Raw genomic sequence first — 22516 nt, 5'->3', positions numbered from 1 at the left:
ACCGGTTGTCAGCTGGTCCGACGGCATTATATAATTAAATCTCTGGCCAAAGTAATGAAATGTAAAATCGAACTGATGCTTAATAGTGCGTTGGTTAAATCTAGCACAAAACCGACAGCTAGCAACGTTGTGATCAGGGCCTAGGCAAGGAATACAGTAAGAGTGAAAATCATTATGAGGTATTTGCTTCCCCCAAGAAATACAACTGTTAACTTTTTTCTGACATCGGTCTGGAGCACGAAAAAAGTTTCCCCAATGGGGTACTTAGCTTTAATGAAGACTTCGGTTCTGAAATTCAGATTTGAAAATATCAGGAGTCGGCCGACCGGCACTTGTGAACTGCTTTTGCTTTGGGCACCGCGCGGCAAGAAAGACTGAAGAAAATGGCGTCAGCTGCATCTTTTATACCCCTGGCGCACTGACGTCAGGGAAGAGGCGACAGCAACTGACGCCGGATCTAGACTTTGGAATTCTGGCCGACTGAGGGTAGCCTGCCAGCAGGATAACCCAAGAGTAATGACTGCAAGAGTGAAACACGATGAACATATAAAATTATGTTAGGAGGGTTAGCACAATGTAGAAGTTATGGTTTTAGACCTGTTGCTGATTTCAATGCAAATTTTGATCATGTAGCTGCAGCCTTCCCCCACTGCCACAGCATAGTGGCCGTGACTCCATGCATAGTAGAGAGGGTGACCACACTAACTGTTAGGCACAAGACTTAATGTGGCAGTTCTGCATTCTGTAAAAAGCTCTGTTACTGAAGACTGAAATGCAAAACCTTATATGCAGCACAACTGTCAAAATATGAATGGTCTTTACTTAATAACCCTTCTTTACAGATTGTTTGATATCTACCACTTAACCCTACTTCTTTAATCCCTAGATCGGATGAAGGAAAAGTCCACAATTGTGTACTTGTTACTAATGCTGTACGTCCTCCTAGATTAGACTTGAAAGACGTACTTTTACAGAATCCAGATCAAATTATTTTTGTAGATGACTCCTGTGTTTGAAGAGATGACAGTGAACTCATAGCAGCCATTTCCATTTGCACTCAGGTCAGAATTAAATGGAAATGCATCTGTTCAAGTAGCCGAGCTTGTACCTATAACTGAAGTCTGTAAAACTGGCAGCCAGTGGCTATTTTCACTAACTCTCATTCTGTCTATAGTATTGTTCCTAATTTTGGTACACTGTGGAAAGAGCAAGGTTATTTAAAATCTGCAGGGACAGTCATTAGAAATTCTGGTTTTGTTAATGTATTGTTAGATGCCTTGTTATCAGCTAGGGAGATCTCTGTAGTGAAATGTGCCGTACACAAGACACAGTATTCCTTTGTTACCAAAAGGTAACACTTTTACTGTTATGGCAACAAGACAGGCCACAGTGTCTTACCCTGTTCAGGCTATATATTTTTACAGCAACTGAATGAAAATAACTTTTCTTTATAGGAGTTATTGCCTTCTCAAAATCAGATAGAGGACTCAGAGAAGGAGATAGTAAGCAATTGGCTACAGTCGATCTCCGGGCCTTTTGTGGCGCCATCCAGATGGTCAACTAGTAGCCCCTCTAAATTTCTTGAATCAGTTGGAAAAATCTACCACCTGACATTTTATTTGGGTAAAAATGCATTAATAGTGAAAATTAAAGAATATTGTTAAAGTTTTTCTGCAGTTCTATTAAGGATGATGTACAAATGACAACAAAAAAATTAGTAAACAAACTCATTCCTAGATTTGCTGTTTCTTCTAGCATCCAGTCTAATCAGGGCTCCCATTTTGCTAGTCAAATAATACAGCAGCTTTGCAGAATATTAAATGTTAAGTTACAGTTCATTGTGCGTATAGACCATAGTCTTCTGGGATAGTGGAGACAGGTAATCAGACAATTAAGCTTAGACTAACTAAAATTTGTGAAGAAACTGGTCTTAGATGGCCAGAAGCATTGCCTTTAGTTTTATTTAGTATTAGACGTGCAGCTAATTCCTAGAAAATTGTCCCCTCATGAAATCCTCATAGGTAGGCCCATGAGAATGCCCACTACCCCCCTTCCTAAGAACTTAGAGTTGCAAGACATTGATGAGGCCATGATTTCATATTGTAAATCTCTGAGTTCTCTTACAGGATCATAGGAAGTTACTAGGCTAATGTAGGGCCCTTACAAGCCTAGCAAACTTCTACCCTTATTTTCATGATCAGCACCTATTGCCCCTTGTCTAAGAGGGACACAGGTGGAACCCCCCAGGTTGAATTTACAGTTACCCATCCAATCGTCCAGATTGCATTTGAAGACAGCCAATGAGGTGCTCTGTTTGACATGAAGTGGGAGTCTGTTCCAAAAGTGTAGTAACCTTTGGGAGACAAATATGTCCCTCCAGCAGGTTCTATTAATGTCACATACCAGGTTATGATCTTTAGAGTGAGTAACCTGTATATCATCTGTTCCAAAAGTGTAGTAACCTTTGGGAGACAAATATGTCCCTCCAGCAGGTTCTATTAATGTCACATACCAGGTTATGATCTTTAGAGTGAGTAACCTGTGTATCATTTGATTTGCAGATATGCAGCACTTCCAATAAAGCAGAGTCAGAGATTGCCTTATATGCAAGGCAGAGATCACCTCTAAGTAGTCTGTATGAAACAGAATACAGTGACAGACGTTTCAGATGATCCACATAGGACAGATGCTGAAGACCTGGAATTTTCCTTGTGAGGAACATATGTAGTCTCTCCAATTGCTGCAGGTGCTTGGAAAGATACATATCAAAAGGGGCATTGTACTCAATTACTGGCCTGATGAGGGAAGAGTACAGGGAGGTTATAACTTCTTTTTTTTCCTGGAGGCAATGACCTTACTTATGAGATGAGCAATATAGAATGCGCCCTTCTTACCATTGTGGAGACATGGTGATCAAAGGTAAGGTTGCTGTCAACCTGTGTGCCCAGGTCTCTCACCACTGAGTTAATACTTAAGGTGTTGCTACTGATGTGGTAGTTAGTGGGAACATCACTCTTACCAAAAGGGATGAAAATACATTTATTTTGCATTTAGTATAAGGCCATAACTTTGGCACCAATCATTTGTTTGTACAAGACTCTCTTGTAGGATGTTGACATCATTTGAAGATTCTATAACCGCTCCTAGTTTGCAGTCATCAGCAAACTTAGTCAGCCTCAGACAGTACAGTTGAGTACACTTACCATAAATGGGATGTTTAAGTGCATTCACTGTTGCAGTCATCACTTATGGGTTATCCCTGCTGGGTAGCACTTGGCCAGCCCAGGTACCAGAGTAAAGGTTTCCCTCCTGCATCGGCTATTCTGTGAGTGTGGCTGACATCAGGCCGTCAGGGCTATAAAGGGAGACAGCCGATCCCAATACATCAGTTTTTCTTGCCCCCAAAGGTCTTGGAGCCCCAGAGAAAATATATACAATAGTTAAGAAAAAGGGAGTAGGTGGGAGGGAAACAGGACTGCAACAGTGAATACACTCAAACATCTACATTTATGGTAAGTGTACATAACTGTACTATCTTCTCCGTGTTTCACTGTTGCAGTCATCACTTGTGGGAAGAATCCTAAAGCAGAGGAAGTGGGTGGAGGAAAGTTACACAATTATGGGGATGCTAGCATGCCCTGCAGGACTGCAGATGCAAATCCTGCCCTGGTTTTGGAGAAAGTAACTATCTGGTAGTGCTTGGTGAAAGTGTGGATAGATGTACAAGTAGCAGCTTCCAGAATTTCCTTGGTAGGAACCTCCATGAGAAAGGCTGTGGAGGTAGAGGCTGCTCTTGTGGAATGAGATCTGACAGTTTTTGGAGGACTCTTTCCATGGAAGATATAGCAGAAATGTATATAATGAGAGATCCATTTGGAAACGGTCTGCTTGGCAATGGGTTTCCCTTCTGCCCCAGGGGCAAATGAAACCAGTTGGTCAGTTTTTCTGATTGATTTGGTACTGTCAAGGTAAAATCTCAACTGTCTGTGCACATCCAAGGTATGCAGAATTCTCTCCCCTCTATTTGTTGGTTTAGGAAAGATGGTAGGTAGGTGTAAGGCCTGGTTGAGGGTTACATCAAAGACCACCTTGGGCATGAAGGAGGGGTTGGTTATTGTACGCGTGGAAGATGATGAAGGGCTTAATAGCCATAAGAGCCTGGAGCTCAGATACCCTCCTAGCAGAAGTGATGGCTAGCAGAAGGGCAGTCTTCCAAGAGAGGTATTTGAAATCTGCTAAGAAAGCTGTCTCGAAAGGGAGGAGAGTCAACTTTTCCAGGACAAAGTTTAGATCCCAAGCTGGTGCAGGGGGCCTTCTTGGCAGTCTGATGTGAGCCACACCTCTAAGGAACTGCTTCAAAAGGTGTTGGGAGAATAAAGGCTGATCTGCCTGGACATAAGCTGCGATAGCTGAGGCATGAGTCTTGATAGAGGAGTAAGACAAACCCTTAGGGAGGAGCTCTGCCAAGTAGTCCAGAACCAGGGGTAAAGAGGCTTTAGTGCTGGTGGTGTTCCTAGTGGAGCACCAGCAGGTGAATCTCTTCCATTCAGAGGAATACAATTTTCTGGTGCTTGGTCTGCAAGCCTCCTTAATAATGTGTAACACCTGACTGCTGAGGGCTGCAGTGTTAACTGTTTTTGAGGAATTAGCCATGCTGCTAACTTGAGTGTGGCAAAGCCTGGATGCAGGAGCTTCCCTCCCTGCTGTGTGAGAAGGTCTGCGGTGGAAGGCAGGGTAAACAGAGGGTGCATGCTCATGCTGAGGACCATGGGGTACCAGTGCTGCCTTGGCCAATCTAGGACAATCAGGATAGCCTTTGGTCCTTCTTCTCTGATCTTGAGTAGATTCCTGGGTATCAGAGGAAAGTACAGTTTTGTACCTACCATAAATGTAGATGTTCGAGGATCCACATTGCTGCAGTCCTAACTATTGGGTAGTCCGCTGTCCAGTCGGCCCGAATACCAAAGTATATGGCTGACGTCGGTCAGGGCGCATTAGACTGACGTCAGTACGTCAGGGTACTAATGCGCATGACCGACGCCATATCCTCAGTCTTTCTTGCCCCAGATGTCAGAAGACCCTGAAAAGATAAGGCCAAAATCCAAAAATTCCAAACATACCTGCAAAAATCCAAAATATGTACAATATATACAAAATTAGCTGAACATAACCTCACCTACACAACCACCCCTAAACACAGAGGGGAAGGAGGGAGGGTAAAGCTGGACTGCAGCAATGTGGATCCTCGAACATCTACATTTATGGTAAATTTGGTACAAAACTGTACTATGTTCTTCATTCCACATTGCTGCAGTCCTAACTATTGGGTAGAATCCCAAAGCAGAGGTAAGGGAGGCTGGCAAATCATAAGGAAGCAGGAACTGACAACATGCCTTGCAAAATAGCAGTGGCAAAACCAGCCCTAGACTTAGAGTACCTGAGAGAGGAAGGTGATAATGCTTAGAGAAAGTATGCACTGAACTCCAAGTAGCTGCCTCCAAAATATCCTTACCCAAGTTGCCACCCCTTAGAAATGCTGTTGAAGTGGCAGTAGCCCTAGTGGAATGAGGCCTAATCCCAGCTGGAATCTCCTTGCCATGATGGGAATAACAAAATGCAATGCAACACCCAATCCACCTAGAAATAGTTTGTTTTGACACAGGCCTGCCCTGTGAACTCAAAGCAAAAGAAACAAACAACTGCTGAGACTGCCTAAAATCCTTAGTCCTGCTCAAATAATAACGCAATTGCCTGTGTACATCTAAAGTGTGCAAAATCTTTTCCCCTTTATTTTGGGGATTTGCATAAAAGGTAGGCAAATGAATAGTTTGGTTTAAAGCCACACTAGAAACCACCTTAGGCATAAAGGAAGGATTAGTAAAGATACCCTATCCTTATGAAAAATCAAAAAAGGTTCCACTGCCATAAGGGCCTGCAACTCAGAAACCCTTCTTGCAGAAGTAATGGCCAACAAAAAAGCAGTCTTCCATGACAAGTATTTCAATTCAGCAGTAGCCGTGAGGTTCAAAAAGGTTGTAGAGTAAGTTTCTCCAACACAAAATTGAGATCCCAAGCAGGAGTAGGAGCTCTACGTGGAGGTCTTATATTCTTTGCCCCTCTAAGAAATTGCTTGAACAAAGGATGCGAAAACAATGGTGGGTCACAATCAGTGAGCTGAAATTGCTGCAGCATGAATCTTAATGGAAGAGAAAGACAAACCTTTGTCCAATAACTCAGTAAGATATTGAAGAGCCACACTCAAATTAGGCTCAGAAATCTCCAAATTGTTTGCTGCACTCCAAAATAAAAATCTCTTCCATTTTTCTGCGTACACTTTCCTTGTACTAGGTCTTCTGGCTTCGACAGCGTTGTGATCAGGGCCTAGGCAAGGAATACAGTAAGAGTGAAAATCATTATGAGGTATTTGCTTCCCACAAGAAATACAAATGTTAACTTTTTTCTGACATCGGTCTGGAGCACGAAAAAAGTTTCCCCAATGGGGTACTTAGCTTTAATGAAGACTTCGGTTCTGAAATTCAGATTTGAAAATATCAGAGTCGGCCGACCCGGCACTTGTGAACTGCTTTTGCTTTGGGCACCTGGCAAGAAAGACTGAAGAAAATGGCGTCAGCTGCATCTTTATACCTGGCGCACTGACGTCAGGGAAGAGGCGACAGCAACTGACGCCGGATCTAGACTTTGGAATTCTGGCCGACTGAGGGTAGCCTGCCAGCAGGATAACCCAAAAGTAATGACTGCAACAGTGAAACACAATGAACATATAAAATTATGTTAGGAGGGTTAGCACAATGAAGAAATAATGGTTTTAGACCTGTTGCTGATTTCAATGCAAATTTTGATCATGTAGCTGCAGCCTTTCCCCACTGCCACAGCATAGTGGCCGTGACTCCATGCATAGTAGAGAGGGTGACCACACTAACTGTTAGGCACAAGACTTAACGTGGTAGTTCTGCATTCTGTAAAAAGCTCTGTTACTGAAGACTGAAATGCAAAACTTATATGCAGCACAACTGTCAAAATATGAATGGTCTTTACTTAATAACCCTTCTTTACAGATTGTTTGATATCTACCACTTAACCCTACTTCTTTAATCCCTAGATCGGATGAAGGAAAAGTCCACAATTGTGTACTTGTTACTAATACTGTACGTCCTCCTAGATTAGACTTGAAAGACGTCCTTTTACAGAATCCAGATCAAATTATTTTTGTAGATGACTCCTGTGTTTGAAGAGATGACAGTGAACTAATAGCAGCCATTTCCATTTGCACTCAGGTCAGAATTAAATGGAAATGCATCTGTTCAAGTAGCCGAGCTTGTAGCTATAACTGAAGTCTGTAAAACTGGCAGCCAGTGGCTATTTTCACTAACTCTCATTCTGTCTATAGTATTGTTCCTAATTTTGGTACACTGTGGAAAGAGCAGGGTTATTTAAAATCTGCAGGGACAGTCATTAGAAATTCTGGTTTTGTTAATGTATTGTTAGATGCCTTGTTATCAGCTAGGGAGATCTCTGTAGTGAAATGTGCCGTACACAAGACACAGTATTCCTTTGTTACCAAAAGGTAACACTTTTACTGTTATGGCAACAAGACAGGCCACAGTGTCTTATCCTGTTCAGGCTATATATTTTTACAGCAACTGAATGAAAATAACTTTTCTTTATAGGAGTTATTGCCTTCTCAAAATCAGATAGAGGACTCAGAGAAGGAGATAGTAAGCAATTGGCTACAATCGATCTCCGGGCCTTTTGTGACGCCATCCAGAGGGTCAACTAGTAGCCCCTCTAAATTTCTTGAATCAGTTGGAAAAATCTACCACCTGACATTTTATTTGGGTAAAAATGCATTAATAGTGAAAATTAAAGAATATTGTTAAAGTTTTTCTGCAGTTCTATTAAGGATGATGTACAAATGACAACAAAAAAATTAGTAAACAAACTCATTCCTAGATTTGCTGTTTCTTCTAGCATCCAGTCTAATCAGGGCTCCCATTTTGCTAGTCAAATAATACAGCAGCTTTGCAGAATATTAAATGTTAAGTTACAGTTCATTGTGCGTATAGACCATAGTCTTCTGGGATAGTGGAGACAGGTAATCAGACAATTAAGCTTAGACTAACTAAAATTTGTGAAGAAACTGGTCTTAGATGGCCAGAAGCATTGCCTTTAGTTTTATTTAGTATTAGAAGTGCAGCTAATTCCTAGAAAATTGTCCCCTCATGAAATCCTCATAGGTAGGCCCATGAGAATGCCCACTACCCCCCTTCCTAAGAACTTAGAGTTGCAAGACATTGATGAGGCCATGATTTCATATTGTAAATCTCTGAGTTCTCTTACAGGATCATAGGAAGTTACTAGGCTAATGTAGGGCCCTTACAAGCCTAGCAAACTTCTACCCTTATTTTCATGATCAGCACCTATTGCCCCTTGCCTAAGAGGGACACAGGTGGAACCCCCCAGGTTGAATTTACAGTTACCCATCCAATCGTCCAGATTGCATTTGAAGACAGCCAATGAGGTGCTCTGTTTGACATGAAGTGGGAGTCTGTTCCAAAAGTGTAGTAACCTTTGGGAGACAAATATGTCCCTCCAGCAGGTTCTATTAATGTCACATACCAGGTTATGATCTTTAGAGTGAGTAACTTGTGTATCATCTGTTCCAAAAGTGTAGTAACCTTTGGGAGACAAATATGTCCCTCCAGCAGGTTCTATTAATGTCACATACCAGGTTATGATCTTTAGAGTGAGTAACCTGTGTATCATTTGATTTGCAGATATGCAGCACTTCCAATAAAGCAGAGTCAGAGATTGCCTTATATGCAAGGCAGAGATCACCTCTAAGTAGTCTGTATGAAACAGAATACAGTGACAGACGTTTCAGATGATCCACATAGGACAGATGCTGAAGACCTGGAATTTTCCTTGTGAGGCACATATGTAGTCTCTCCAATTGCTGCAGGTGCTTGGAAAGATACATATCAAAAGGGGCATTGTACTCAATTACTGGCCTGATGAGGGAAGAGTACAGGGAGGTTATAACTTCTTTTTTTTCTGGAGGCAATGACCTTACTTATGAGATGAGCAATATAGAATGCGCCCTTCTTACCATTGTGGAGACATGGTGATCAAAAGTAAGGTTGCTGTCAACCTGTGTGCCCAGGTCTCTCACCACTGAGTTAATACTTAAGGTGTTGCTACTGATGTGGTAGTTAGTGGGAACATCACTCTTACCAAAAGGGATGAAAATACATTTATTTTGCATTTAGTATAAGGCCATAACTTTGGCACCAATCACTTGTTTGTACAAGACTCTCTTGTAGGATGTTGATATCATTTGAAGATTCCATAACCGCTCCTAGTTTGCAGTCATCAGCAAACTTAGTCAGCCTCAGACAGTACAGTTGAGTACACTTACCATAAATGGGATGTTTAAGTGCATTCACTGTTGCAGTCATCACTTATGGGTTATCCCTGCTGGGTAGCCCTCGGCCAGCCCGGGTACCAGAGTAAAGGTTTCCCTCCTGCATCGGCTATTCTGTGAGTGTGGCTGACATCAGGCTGTCAGGGCTATAAAGGGAGACAGCCGATCCCAATACATCAGTTTTTCTTGCCCCCAAAGGTCTTGGAGCCCCAGAGAAAATATATACAATAGTTAAGAAAAAGGGAGTAGGTGGGAGGGAAACAGGACTGCAACAGTGAATACACTCAAACATCTACATTTATGGTAAGTGTACATAACTGTACTATCTTCTCCGTGTTTCACTGTTGCAGTCATCACTTGTGGGAAGAATCCTAAAGCAGAGGAAGTGGGTGGAGGAAAGTTACACAATTATGGGGATGCTAGCATGCCCTGCAGGACTGCAGATGCAAATCCTGCCCTGGTTTTGGAGAAAGTAACTATCTGGTAGTGCTTGGTGAAAGTGTGGATAGATGTACAAGTAGCAGCTTCCAGAATTTCCTTGGTAGGAACCTCCATGAGAAAGGCTGTGGAGGTAGAGGCTGCTCTTGTGGAATGAGATCTGACAGTTTTTGGAAGGTATAGCAGAAATGTATATAATGAGAGATCCATTTGGAAACGGTCTGCTTGGCAATGGGTTTCCCTTCTGCCCCAGGGGCAAATGAAACCAGTTGGTCAGTTTTTCTGATTGATTTGGTACTGTCAAGGTAAAATCTCAACTGTCTGTGCACATCCAAGGTATGCAGAATTCTCTCCCCTCTATTTGTTGGTTTAGGAAAGATGGTAGGTAGGTGTAAGGCCTGGTTGAGGGTTACATCAAAGACCACCTTGGGCATGAAGGAGGGGTTGGTTCTTGTACGCGTGGAAGATGATGAAGGGCTTAATAGCCATAAGAGCCTGGAGCTCAGATACCCTCCTAGCAGAAGTGATGGCTAGCAGAAGGGCAGTCTTCCAAGAGAGGTATTTGAAATCTGCTAAGAAAGCTGTCTCGAAAGGGAGGAGAGTCAACTTTTCCAGGACAAAGTTTAGATCCCAAGCTGGTGCAGGGGGCCTTCTTGGCGGTCTGATGTGAGCCACACCTCTAAGGAACTGCTTCAAAAGGTGTTGGGAGAATAAAGGCTGATCTGCCTGGACATAAGCTGCGATAGCTGAGGCATGAGTATTGATAGAGGAGTAAGACAAACCCTTAGGGAGGAGCTCTGCCAGGTAGTCCAGAACCAGGGGTAAAGAGGCTTTAGTGCTGGTGGTGTTCCTAGTGGAGCACCAGCAGGTGAATCTCTTCCATTCAGAGGAATACAATTTTCTGGTGCTTGGTCTGCAAGCCTCCTTAATAATGTGTAACACCTGACTGCTGAGGGCTGCAGTGTTAACTGTTTTTGAGGAATTAGCCATGCTGCTAACTTGAGTGTGGCAAAGCCTGGATGCAGGAGCTTCCCTCCCTGCTGTGTGAGAAGGTCTGCGGTGGAAGGCAGGGTAAACAGAGGGTGCATGCTCATGCTGAGGACCATGGGGTACCAGTGCTGCCTTGGCCAATCTAGGACAATCAGGATAGCCTTTGGTCCTTCTTCTCTAATCTTGAGTAGATTCCTGGGTATCAGAGGAACTGGGAGAAAGGCATACACAAACAGGCTGCCCCAGTGGAAGAAAAGGGCATCCATCCTCCAGGTTTCTGGGTGAAACTGTCTTGAGCAGGACTTGGCAAGCTGACAGTTCTGATGGCTGTGAAAAGGTCTATGGCTGGATCCCCCCAGATGCAACTGTTCTGCATTAAGGTCTCCCTGTGCAACTGCCACTCGTGGGTGTCCATAATCTGTCTACTTAAGTGATCTGCCAGGGTGTTTTGCTTCCCTGGGAGGTATTGAACTAACAGATGCAGTCCTAGATTCAATGATGACCACCAGATTTCCATGGCAAGGTGACATAGTGGGTAGGAATGAGTACCCCCCATTTGTTGATGTACCACATGACAGTGGCATTGTCTGTCCTGATTAGGATTACCCCTGGTGACAGATGCTCTTGAAAGGTTAGGATAGCTCTGTGCACTGCCAGCATTTCTTTCAAAGTGATATGTAGAACTAGAACTTCCTGTTCCCAAAAGGCCTGGGTCTGCAGAGTTCCAGTGTGGGCTCCCCAGGCAATGTCTGACGTGTCCATGGTCAAGGTCTGCTTGTGTGGGCAAAGGACAAAAGGAAGTCCCTTGTTTAGAGAGAAAGCCTGGGCCCACCAGAGGAGTTCCTTCTTTAAGCAAGGAATTACTGGTAGTTGGTGCTCCAAAGACTGGGAGTGTTGGCACCAGAGGTTCCTTAAGTACCACCGCAGTTTCCACATATGCAGTCTGGCAAAGGGTACCAGCAGGATGCAGGAGGCCATGTATCCCAGGGCTTGTAATATTTGCCTGACTGTGAGGTGGGTCTTTTGCACCAGCTGGTGGAAGTAGGAATGTAGCAAGGTCTGCTTCTGGGGAGGGGTGGGGGGGCATTTGCTTGGCTGAATCTAGCAGAGTGCCCAGGAAGGTAATCCTTCTTGTGGGTAACAGCTGTGATTTCTCCAGGTTTATGGTGACCCCCAGTGGGGTCAGTATAGTCTGCACAAAGCAGAGGTCCTGTAGGAGCTTTTCATTGGTTTCTGCCTGAATGAGGCAGTCGTCTAGATATGGATAAATGTTTGTGTGTCTCTGTCTGCAGTAAGCAATGACTGGAGCCAAACACTTTGTAAAGACTCTGGGAGCAGTGGATAAGCCAAAGGGTAGTGCAGAGAACTGAGTGTTAGGACCCTGATCTGAACCTTAGGTAACTCCTGCAGGACTCTTTGATAAGAATATGCAGGTAGGCATCCTTCAGGTCTATGGTCACTAGCCAGGCTTGTGGTAGGAGCATAGGCAGTAGTTTTTGTACTGTCAACATTTTGAATTTTGCAACCAGAAGAGACAGATTCAGGGTAGAGAGGTCTAGGATAGGGCGCCATGTGCCCACTTTTATGGGAACCAGGAACAGCCTTGAATAAAATCCCTTCCCAGTCTGTTCCTTGGGCATGGGTTCTACAGCACCCTGGGTGTAAAGTTTTTGGATCTGGTGAATAGCTTCTGCTGTCTGGTTTGCAGGGACATCTGGGCAACCTGATCTCCTTGGTTTTTCTTTGAAATAGAATCTGTACCCTCTGGTAACAATTTTCAGGACCCATAGATCTGAGGTGATGACCTGCCAGTTTTCTAGAAAAGGGAAAAATTACTCCTAGCTTATCTGGAGATCTGCAGGGCAAATGGGAGGGAAGGGAGTCATGATTCTCTGGTGAAGAAAGCAGGCTTAGAACCCTCCTGTCTTGGAGGAGCTGTGGACCACTGCCTAGTTCTTTGTTGGCTGTGTGTCTGTGGTCTAGGGGTTCTGTCTCTGCATCCCTTTCTCTGTATTGGCTTAGCCTGAGAGCGAAAGAAACAGTGCTTGGTAGGGAAGTTTCTACTAAACCTGGGAGGCTGTACCTGCAAAAAGTCCTTGAAAGTCTGCATGAATTTGGCTTTGTACTCCACTTTCTTGATGACCTCCTCGGCCTTGGGGCCAAACAGCTGCTCTTTATCCAATGAGGCATCTGAAACTTTGGATTTTACCTGGTCAGGCAAAAGTTGCTCCCATAACTCCCTTCTGATAACTGATCCTGTAGCTGCAGCCCTGGTAGAAGCTTCCAAGGCATCATAACCACAATGTAAGGAATGCTTTGCTATCTGAGAGCTTGACTGTATGAGGTCTGTTAATTCTCTGGTAGTGTTACTGTCAGGCAAGGCAGATATTTTCTGTTTAATGAGTTTGAACTCATTCTGCTGAAATTTGATCATATGAAATTGACAGTTTAATGCCCTAACAGCTAAAATGGCTGAGATGTAAACCTTTTTATCCATCCTGTCTAGAGCTCTGCTTTCTTTATCAGCTGGGATGGGATTTTTAGAAAAGCTTGCTCTAGCTCCCTTAGGGCCCTGAGTAACTACTTCAGGGTCTGCAGTAGGGTTTTTAAATAGATATTTATGAGAGTCTTGCACCCTGTAGTATCTATAAGACTTTCTGGGTGCAAGAGGGAGATAATATGCAGAGAGGGCTGATTCTAGAAAAACATCCTCAACTAAATCCAGGATAGGAGAAATGGCCAGAGGCCTATGTTGAGGCAGATCTAGAAATTCCCTGAGTCTCTTTTTAGACTGGGGGGTAGAGTCCTGGGGCTCCCACTGAAAATGTTCTTTGAGACTGAAAGAAAGGTCCTCAGGAGTGGGGGGGGGAGGCAGTGGGAAGGGGATCATCAACATCAGAGTCCTCGAATGCTGCTAAGGGCTGGTCTTCCATGTCTGAATCCTCCAGATCTGAATCCATTGATTCTTGGTCTTTGAGGACCTCTGGGATGGGGGGGGTCTCTTTTTCATTTGGCTGGTGTGGGAGGGGGAGGTTGGCTACCCCTGATCAGAGTCATCAGGTCCTCTGACATTCTGAGAAATTGCTGTGATTGAGGGGTTGGCTGGCTAGTAGGTCGGTGGCTGAGGCTCTGTGGAGGGATCTTTTTGGGGGTAGATTTTGGCTTGGGGCCTAGCTGGTTCGGCATTGTTGTCGGTCTAATCCTGACTTTGGATGTCAGTGGGGGCTCTGCAGAACCTGGTGCCTGCAAAGCGGCTCTGGACCAAACCACATGAGGAAGAAATGACATCTCGGCAGGAGGAGGTTGATCCAGTGGCATACCAGACTTCGAGTGGGTCATGGTAGAGGCTTGCAGCAGATCGTCGGTTGTTGTCAGGGGCTACAAAAGCACCTCAATGAGTTCAGCTGTAACCTTGCTTTGAGAAAGGGTGGAAGGTAGTCCGGGGTTGTCAGAGGGCCTAACTTTTGGAGGCCTGTCCTTGTCTTTGTCTTTTTTCTTCCTAGGAAAGTCAGTAATTGCCTGAGAGACTGACACCATTTCATGTTCCTGGAAAGACTGACTAAAATGCTTCGTTACAATATCAGTTCTTTTTTTTATAGTACGCATTAAAGAGGACACAGAACCAACACCCTGGAATGTCATGGTCTGGGTCTAAACAGGTGATGCAGAGAGAATGGAAGTCTCAGTGTGGGATTTGCTTTCCACAACTGAGACAGTTATTAACGATCTGTGACACCAGTTTAAGGCAAGAAAAGATTCCCCAATGGGGTACTTAGCTTTAGATGGTTGTCTTCACTCTGGTAACAGCCAACCAATGTACTCGGAAGACTGCTTCTGCTTCGGGCTCCATGGCAAGAAAGACTGATGTAAGGGCATCGGCTGTCTCCCTTTATAGCCCTGATGACCTGACATCAGCCACACTAACAAAACAGCTGACGCAGGGAAACCTTTACTCTGGCACTCAGGCCAGCCGAGGGCTACCCAGCAGGGATAACCCAGAAGTGATAACTGCAACAGTGAAACACAAAGAACATCTTTTGTTTTTGCTTACACTTCAGAGAAATAGATTCCAAACAGTAGAGGTCCAAGGAGTGATCTCTGTGGAACACCACTGGTTACAAGTCTGCTGCTGGAGCTGGATTCCTCTATTTTGACTATATGTGTTCTATCAGCGAGCCAGTTAGTGACCCATCTAAAGATTTAAGGGTTGATACCTAGCTGGGTGAGTTTGTCAGTGATGCCTGAGTGGGGGATAGTGTCAAAAGCCTTGACTAAGTCTAGGTAGGCTATATGCAGATTTCCCCTCATCCAGAGCCTTGGTGACTGTCTTGAAGAAGTCCACCAGGTTTAACAGGCATGATCTCCCTTTGACAAATCCAAACTGAGTAGGGTCAAGTGTTTGGAGATTACCTATATCTTTGTTGATAAGGTTGATGATGTTTTGCTCCATGGCCTTGCAGATAAGGCTAGTCAGGCTATTAAGTCTATAGTTCCAGGGGTCAGTGGAAGCACCACCTTTATGCAAGGGAATACCGGTAGCCATTTTCCATTCTGTTTGGATGAAGCCAGTGCTTAGACTATGATTGAAAAGAGTACCCAGTGGTGTTACTAATTCTTGTTGCAGTCTATGTAGGACACGGCCTGGGATGTTATCAAGTCCCATAGATGCTGTGTTTTTGGCCTTAGAGGGGGCATGTACTACCTGCTCTTTAGAGATACAAGGTAGGGCACAGGCGGTAGGGATGTCATGGGGTACTTGTGGTGGGGACAAGGGGGTGAAGTTTTCACAGAACCTGTTGACCAACAGGTTAGCCATATCCATAGGCTCAGTATATGTGGTATCATTAACTACCAGTTTAGCAAAAATCTGGGCTTTTCTTTTGGGTTATGGATGTAACTAAAGATTGCCTTATGGTTGTCCTTAGTTGAGGAAGCTAATTTGGATTCGTAGTTTGCTTTGCATGACTTCGCAAAAAGTCTTATTTGCTTGTTTAAGCTGAGGAAGTGTTTCGAGTTTAGGGCTCACTCCCTCTTATTCTTAGACAGCAATTTCTTCCTCTTATTGTAGAGCCTCTTTTGCAGAAATACCATAGTGTCATTCTGCATGCAGCCCAACGACTAGCAGAGCAGGATCACTATGACCTGCTTCCCACAGACTCGGCATACATCAAAGTGCAGTTCTGAAGAAACTCTCTTAGCCCCAGATGGAAAGGACCATACTTGGTTTTGCTCACGACCTCTACTGCCATCCATTGTGAGGACCTCCCCCCCGATCCATGTGCTGCATGTCAGAAAGACTCTTCTCTTGTGACAAGTTCAACCAAGACTGCAGTGACATTAGACCACATGAACCAGCAGATCCTATCACCAGCCAAACCAGACAACAAACCAGGGACATTATTCCATCCAGAAGTGACAGTTCATGATACTTTGCTATCAAACCCAAATCCACGCCTGCCTTCCAGTTTGCATCCAGAACTGAATGCAGTTAAGTTGCCTTTGCTACCTGTCCAGGAAGGTAAATCCCACGACGCCGGTACCGTAACCTGATCTGATTCACCCTCCAATAATTCTTCTTAATCCTCAACATTTTTTCTTGATTCCATTTCCAACATTACCGATTCATCTTCCCTTTTGAACATCGATTTAGAAATTGCCTTATCCGGATAATGTTTCTTTTCAAAGTTATCTATGATAAAGGCCCTTGGTCAATGACATTTTGAAGAATGATTTCATTTTAACAATGAACAGCCCACCGAACATCCTTGTTTACAGCTTCTTCAAAACTCTCTCCAGCCTCAACATACCAACTTTTTCCTGTGGACCAATCATCATACTGTTACTGTGCTTTTCATCATAATTTTGTTTCACCTCTTTTAGCCATCCGGAACCATATGTGCATCTTCCTCTGTGACTATTGGAAAAGTAAGTACTGAATCTTTGCTTAACAGACATACATGCTCTGCTAAAAACAGAGACGGGTATTTGGTAAAAACTGAATCAAAAGCACCTGAATGGCAAAAGATACTTTTTCTTCTGACTTGCATACACTTATGCAGAGGCTCTCAACTTTAATAAGTGTTTGGTGTGCACACATATTCCTACTGTACATGATGTGGGTATTCCATTAACTCCTATAACAGTGCCTGATTCTGAGCTTCATATGCATTTTGCCTTATTTTTCTTGCTAGAAATTGGAAAAATAAACATGTTTCTAACCCCTTTATCTTAATGTAATTTCAACTGTCAATGACTGTAAAAGGATATGATTTTTATCTCAAAAATGAAACACTTTTGTCAAAATTAGTGCTTACAATTTCACCTGAATAATTTATGAACAGGCTGGGCTGGGCATGGCAGCATTGCATGAATATTACTATCTTTGTGAAAATCTGTTTATCCCTGGTTACCTACAGACTGGTCTGGTTGTGGTTATACAGGTTAAAGTCCAGTTAACTGAACAGAACTTCAGTAAAACTATAAAAAATATTCCTTAATTTTTACGATTACAGCTTTCAGAAAGGCGAACATGCTTTTAAACAAATTGTAATTGCTTAACTGTTACTTTATAACAATGTATCTGTATTGATCTTTTCAAAACTAATGATGCAGATCAAAAAGGGTCTGCTGTGTGTTTGATCTACTGTACCTACTACATTACTGCTACAAGAAAGGAAGGTGGTAATATGCACCAACAAGCAGGCCCAACACACAAGTGGTTCCTACGGCAATAATAAAGGAAATGCTATGTATTAAACATAAAAAACAGAAGTATACAGCCATCTGATATAAACAGCATCTTATGAATCACTTAAGTTTTACTGCATGTGTTAAGAAAAGGAGGGTAACCAATACCAAGGGTAGACATATTTAATTATAATCTGAATGATTACATAATTAAATAAGCATGAAAAATATTTGAGCTTGATCCCACAATTATGATAAAATAATATACTTACAGTCAAGTTTTAAGTATAGATTACAAATTCAACTGAATACTCCCTTGAGTACACATAGTGTTTGCACTGGGTTAACTATGTGCACTGCCAATTAACACAATGGGCTTTCCGACACCAATACAAGAAACTAGTTCACCAAGTTATCCACAAATCAATTTCACTTACAGCTTTACTTTTTTGTTTGGAAACAGATACTAAACATTCCATCCCTCGTCTGCCTGCGACTTACGCTAGAACTGCTGGCTGACTGAAGAAATTCAAAGGGAAGTGAGGAAGTAGCTTATGTCAGCGTGCCTTGCTTCACCAGACCATATCAAACACTTCAGTACTGTTATTGTTTTCTTGATTTGACAATGCATATTCAAAAAAGCAGCAATTTATAAAGTGTGACAGAATAATAAAGCATTTCAGTTCCCCTCTATAATCTCAGCTACTAGACCTACAACAAGACAATGAAAACAATTCAAACAAAGAACAGACACACTGGAAATATTTCATTGTACTATGGGGGTGAGTGTTGCGTAAATGTGGAAGAAATCAGTAACCAGATGTAGTGCATACCAGGCAGAGCTGAGGTTTTTCATCCAGAAATGAAAAATGTTTCTAAATTTTCCTGAGCCCAATCTGCTAAACTAACTGGTACTTCAGTCTAATGGCAAATGGCGTTAGCTGGTGCAAATCATTAATAGAAAACAGAAAGCAGATATAAAGCTATAAACAAGTATGAAACAGTCACTAGCAAATGTATTCAAAATATAATCTCTACCAGAAGTGAAAAGGGAGTAAATAAAGACATTTTTGAGGTTAGAAAGGCTGCAATGAACAGTGACAAAGAACCTTTACATCCCTTCCTGCTTTCGGTCCTTCCTTCTGAACCCAGAACTGCTCTGTACATTTAACAACAAGATCAGCATATATGTTTAAGATAAGTTGTATGACAGTCTGTTTTGGCTTCCAAATATTCCACATCTATCTAGAGAAAGTGTCACTGCTACTGCATCGCGGGGCATTACCAGAATGTTAATGAATAATAATTCTGTTGTGCAAATGTATCACCTAAAAAGCTCATCTGTCAGCACAGAAGCTCATTTTCAGTCATGATGCTGGGAACCAGAGTTTGGGGGTACATATATAAACAGATTGGTGAAGCAGGAAAGATAATAACTGCCCTCCTTTACTGAAAAAGTAATGAGACTGTGCTCAGCATACATGCAATGGAAGAGCTACAGAGGAGCTCTGACAGTGACTAGAAATCAAAACAATAAAACCAGCATTCAAGACTAAATGAACCACTTCCAGCTAGGTGTCTGAATCATGGTACGACTCCTCTATATAGAGCAGTCCTTGCCCTAGACTGGATGGAAAACTTCCGGAAGCTCTGCCTGGCATACACTACATTTGGACACTGCTTCCTTCCCCATTTATGCAACACTCATCACACTGAGTAAAACTTTTTATAGCATTATTACTGGTAGCCCCAGTGAAGGAGTAATAGTAAGGGATACTAGTGGTGACCCAAGTGAGCTGGAGGCACCAAACACTATGGAAGCCTGCAAAAGAAACATTTAAAAATAGCTAGGTAGTTACAAAGCAAATAAAGATGAAATTTATAAATTACCACATAAATATAGACAGAAATTTAAGTACAAAGATATCAACCAATTAATACTGCCAAATAACACAGCTGTGTGCACATGCAAAGAAATCCTCCAAATTTTTAAATCTCATGAGACTGACAGAATATCTTCTTCGTACGTCTTCCATAAGGCAAGTCAAAATGTTACGCTTTGCTACCAAACTGCATTTTTTAATAATTTTTCTTTCTCTGTGGGGCTAGATAGTTTAGTCTGAAAGTATGGCATTTGCTTTTCATGCGAGTAAGATTTTCACTTATCTTGAGATCTGCATTTAGGTTTGCACCCGCTGTACAATCAGATACTTAGTATTTTAAAACTGACATGCAGAATCCTCAGCCAGCCATAACAGGTACTATGAGATGCATGCCTGGGTGCATGTAAATTAAATTTTAATAATCCTTTACATTTGGAGCTGTGAACAACAAAACAGAATGACAGTAAGCACCCCCCCCCCCATTTTGTCACATTAGGTGCAATCTGTTATTTGTGCTAATAAGCAATTGCACAATAAAAAGTCCCATTTGTTAGGAAGCACTTGCATGTAATACAATTCTCTGTTGAGTTTCCTTGTAAAAATAATGTAAACAAGTTTGCAACAGTTCATCTCACTCAGCACCATAGAGGTGGCAAGTCTTTTTCAGGCTTACTGATGTTTTTTTGTCATTTTCTTCCTTTGACTTTGGTGCTGTTTTTACGAAGAAGTCAGAGTAATAACAGCAACGGTATGCAAGCAGCTGTGGTCCAAGGCCATAGATAAGGTTCAAAATCAGGACAGTCCACCAAGTGCCATCTGGAACACGGTATGTATAAGGAGTCATAGAATGATAAGATGAGAAAATGTGTGTAAATTGACCCTAAACAAAGAAACAAATATAACTTGTAAAATGCTGTCAAACTTTTCACACACAGTCATTTAGTGGGTTTACAAACATATTTGTTTTTACTCTTGATTGGTTTTAAGGACTGCTAAACAGTTAACATTACAATTTGTAAAGAATACATACGAAATATTCATGGCCCATAAAAGAATAATAGTGCTGACATTAAATGAGAGCATAAGGGAGTGTGTACAAATAAATGTCCCTTTTCTTTTCCATATTCTGAAAATGTATTTTTTTCTATTGACATTTGATTAGCGGAAAAGTCTGACAGAGTAGAAGCCCATTTTTAGCAGAGGCCCAGGGAGAAAAGCTCCAAATTATTACAAAACATTTTGAGAACAATAATTTTTACAATATTCAAAAATGAAACCAAATCATCTGCAGTTTGAATAATTACAACAAATTAGACACACTATAATGTCTTAATTATTGGAACAGAGCAGCAAGGACTGCTTGATTCAGACAGTATGGTCAAAGAGGCAGTGTGTATGTAAACAAAAAATCCTAACCAGCAAAGCAGTTAAAGCAGTACACATGCATGGACATAAGAGACAGTATTCCATTACTCGGCTAGAAAGACAAAATGTGATTGGGAAGGCAGTTCATTCTGTTTGATACCCAATTTTAACACATGACGTGAAAAAAAGGAAACATTTCCTCAGTTGAAAGACTTGTGGAAGCAATGGGAAATAAGTAGTCATTTTGATAAACCACCTTAACAATTTGGAGAGGGGAACCATCATACTGATGAGCCTCCAGATACACCTCTGTCTAACTTAGAAAAGGGGTAGTAACCACCAGACACATTTATTTGAATGCATGAATCCAGCAAAGATCAGGTCAGGGAATTACTCACTGAAAGAGTGTATTCTTAGGGAATGACATTAGGAAGTAAGAAAAGTTTATACAATTGGTCAAATTCTAAACTTTCTGTTCTGTTTATACAGTAAGAACTAGTAATGATGACTTCTAAGTAGAAGGTGAGTGTTGCTTAGAAAAGTATTCCAGTAAGAAAGATTTCACTGGCAAGGGGATGGGGAGAGTTCAAAATCCAGTTCTGCCAGTGTAAGGCAGAAAATTAAATCTGGAAAAACTCTAAGCAGCAGATACCTATAAATAAGGAAAAAGGTAAAACTGAAAATAAAATGTATTCTGAGATACCACTTTCAGGGTGAGAACAACCAAGAAAAGGAAAAAAGTGAGAGTACGAAGTTCCTTCACCCTGAAATACTGAGAAAGCAACAAAAAGGAGAAAAACGAGAAGTGCAGACTGAGAGACAATGACATTAAACAGAACCCTAATGACATGCCTGTTAAAAATAAAATACAAGAGTTCTATGCATCAGGTTCATAAATAAAGGAAGGTCTTGGGTTGCTCTGTAGGCTAGACATATGTCTCTCTTAAGAAGTCTGTGTGATACGGAGTACAGTGACAGGGATTTTGGTCAGTCCATGTAAAGCACATGCTGGAGGCCCGTGATCTTCTTTCTTAGAAACCTTTGAGGTCTGTCTAATTGCTGTAGGTGCCTAGTACAGTGCATATCAAATGGGGCATCCTACTCAATCATGATCTGGATAAGTCCAAGAGTATGGAGGGGGTTATAACTTCTTTTGCACTCGAGGTGATGCCTTTACGAATCAAGTGAGCTATGTGGAAAGCTTTGTTTACAATGGTAGACACGTGGTGGTTGAAGTTAAAGTCACAGTCAACCTGTGATACCAGGTCCCTTACCACTTCATGGGTACTTAGGGTATTGTTACTGATCTGATAGTGTGAAAGGACATTGTTTGTGTTGAAGGGAATGGTGATGTATTTCTTTGCATTCAGTTTGAGACCATGACTAATACACCAGTCGTTGGTCTGTGTGAGACCATCCTGGAGTATACTGACATCATTTGGGGATTCAATGATTGCATTTAGTTTGCAGAAGGATGCATACTTGGTCAGCCACAACCCATTAGTTTTGACCTGACCTTCGGAGAAGTATATACCAAACTGTGGGGGGGCCCACCACTGACCCCTGAGGCACCCCACTGGCAACATGTCTGCTGGCTGATGTGGAGTCACCCACTTTGATAGTGTGTGCCTGGTTTGTGAGCCAGTTGGCAACCCATCTTACAATGTAGGGGTTTACATTCAGTTTGCTAATTTTATCTGTAATGTCTGTA

General features: G+C 42.3%; 1 protein-coding gene across 2 annotated transcripts in view; it reads right to left on the bottom strand.

The window, feature by feature from the left end:
• Positions 1 to 17724: 17724 nt before the first annotated feature.
• The window catches only part of LOC122787157 (transmembrane 6 superfamily member 2-like), a 346675-nt gene continuing 341883 nt past the window's right edge, over positions 17725 to 22516 (bottom strand). For both annotated transcript variants that reach the window (XM_044053733.1, XM_044053732.1), the window contains exon 10: positions 17725 to 20320. In XM_044053733.1, coding sequence (XP_043909668.1) covers positions 20072 to 20320 — 249 coding nt within the window. In that variant the 3' untranslated portion in view covers positions 17725 to 20071. The remainder of the gene's footprint in view (positions 20321 to 22516) is intronic.

This window comes from Protopterus annectens, chromosome 13.part0 (assembly GCF_019279795.1).
Source record: "Protopterus annectens isolate FY-2018-M chromosome 13.part0, PAN1.0, whole genome shotgun sequence".
NCBI lineage: Eukaryota > Metazoa > Chordata > Ceratodontiformes > Protopteridae > Protopterus > Protopterus annectens.
The sequence above is the reverse complement of the archived record's forward strand: the minus strand, read 5'-3'. Positions and strand labels throughout refer to the sequence as shown.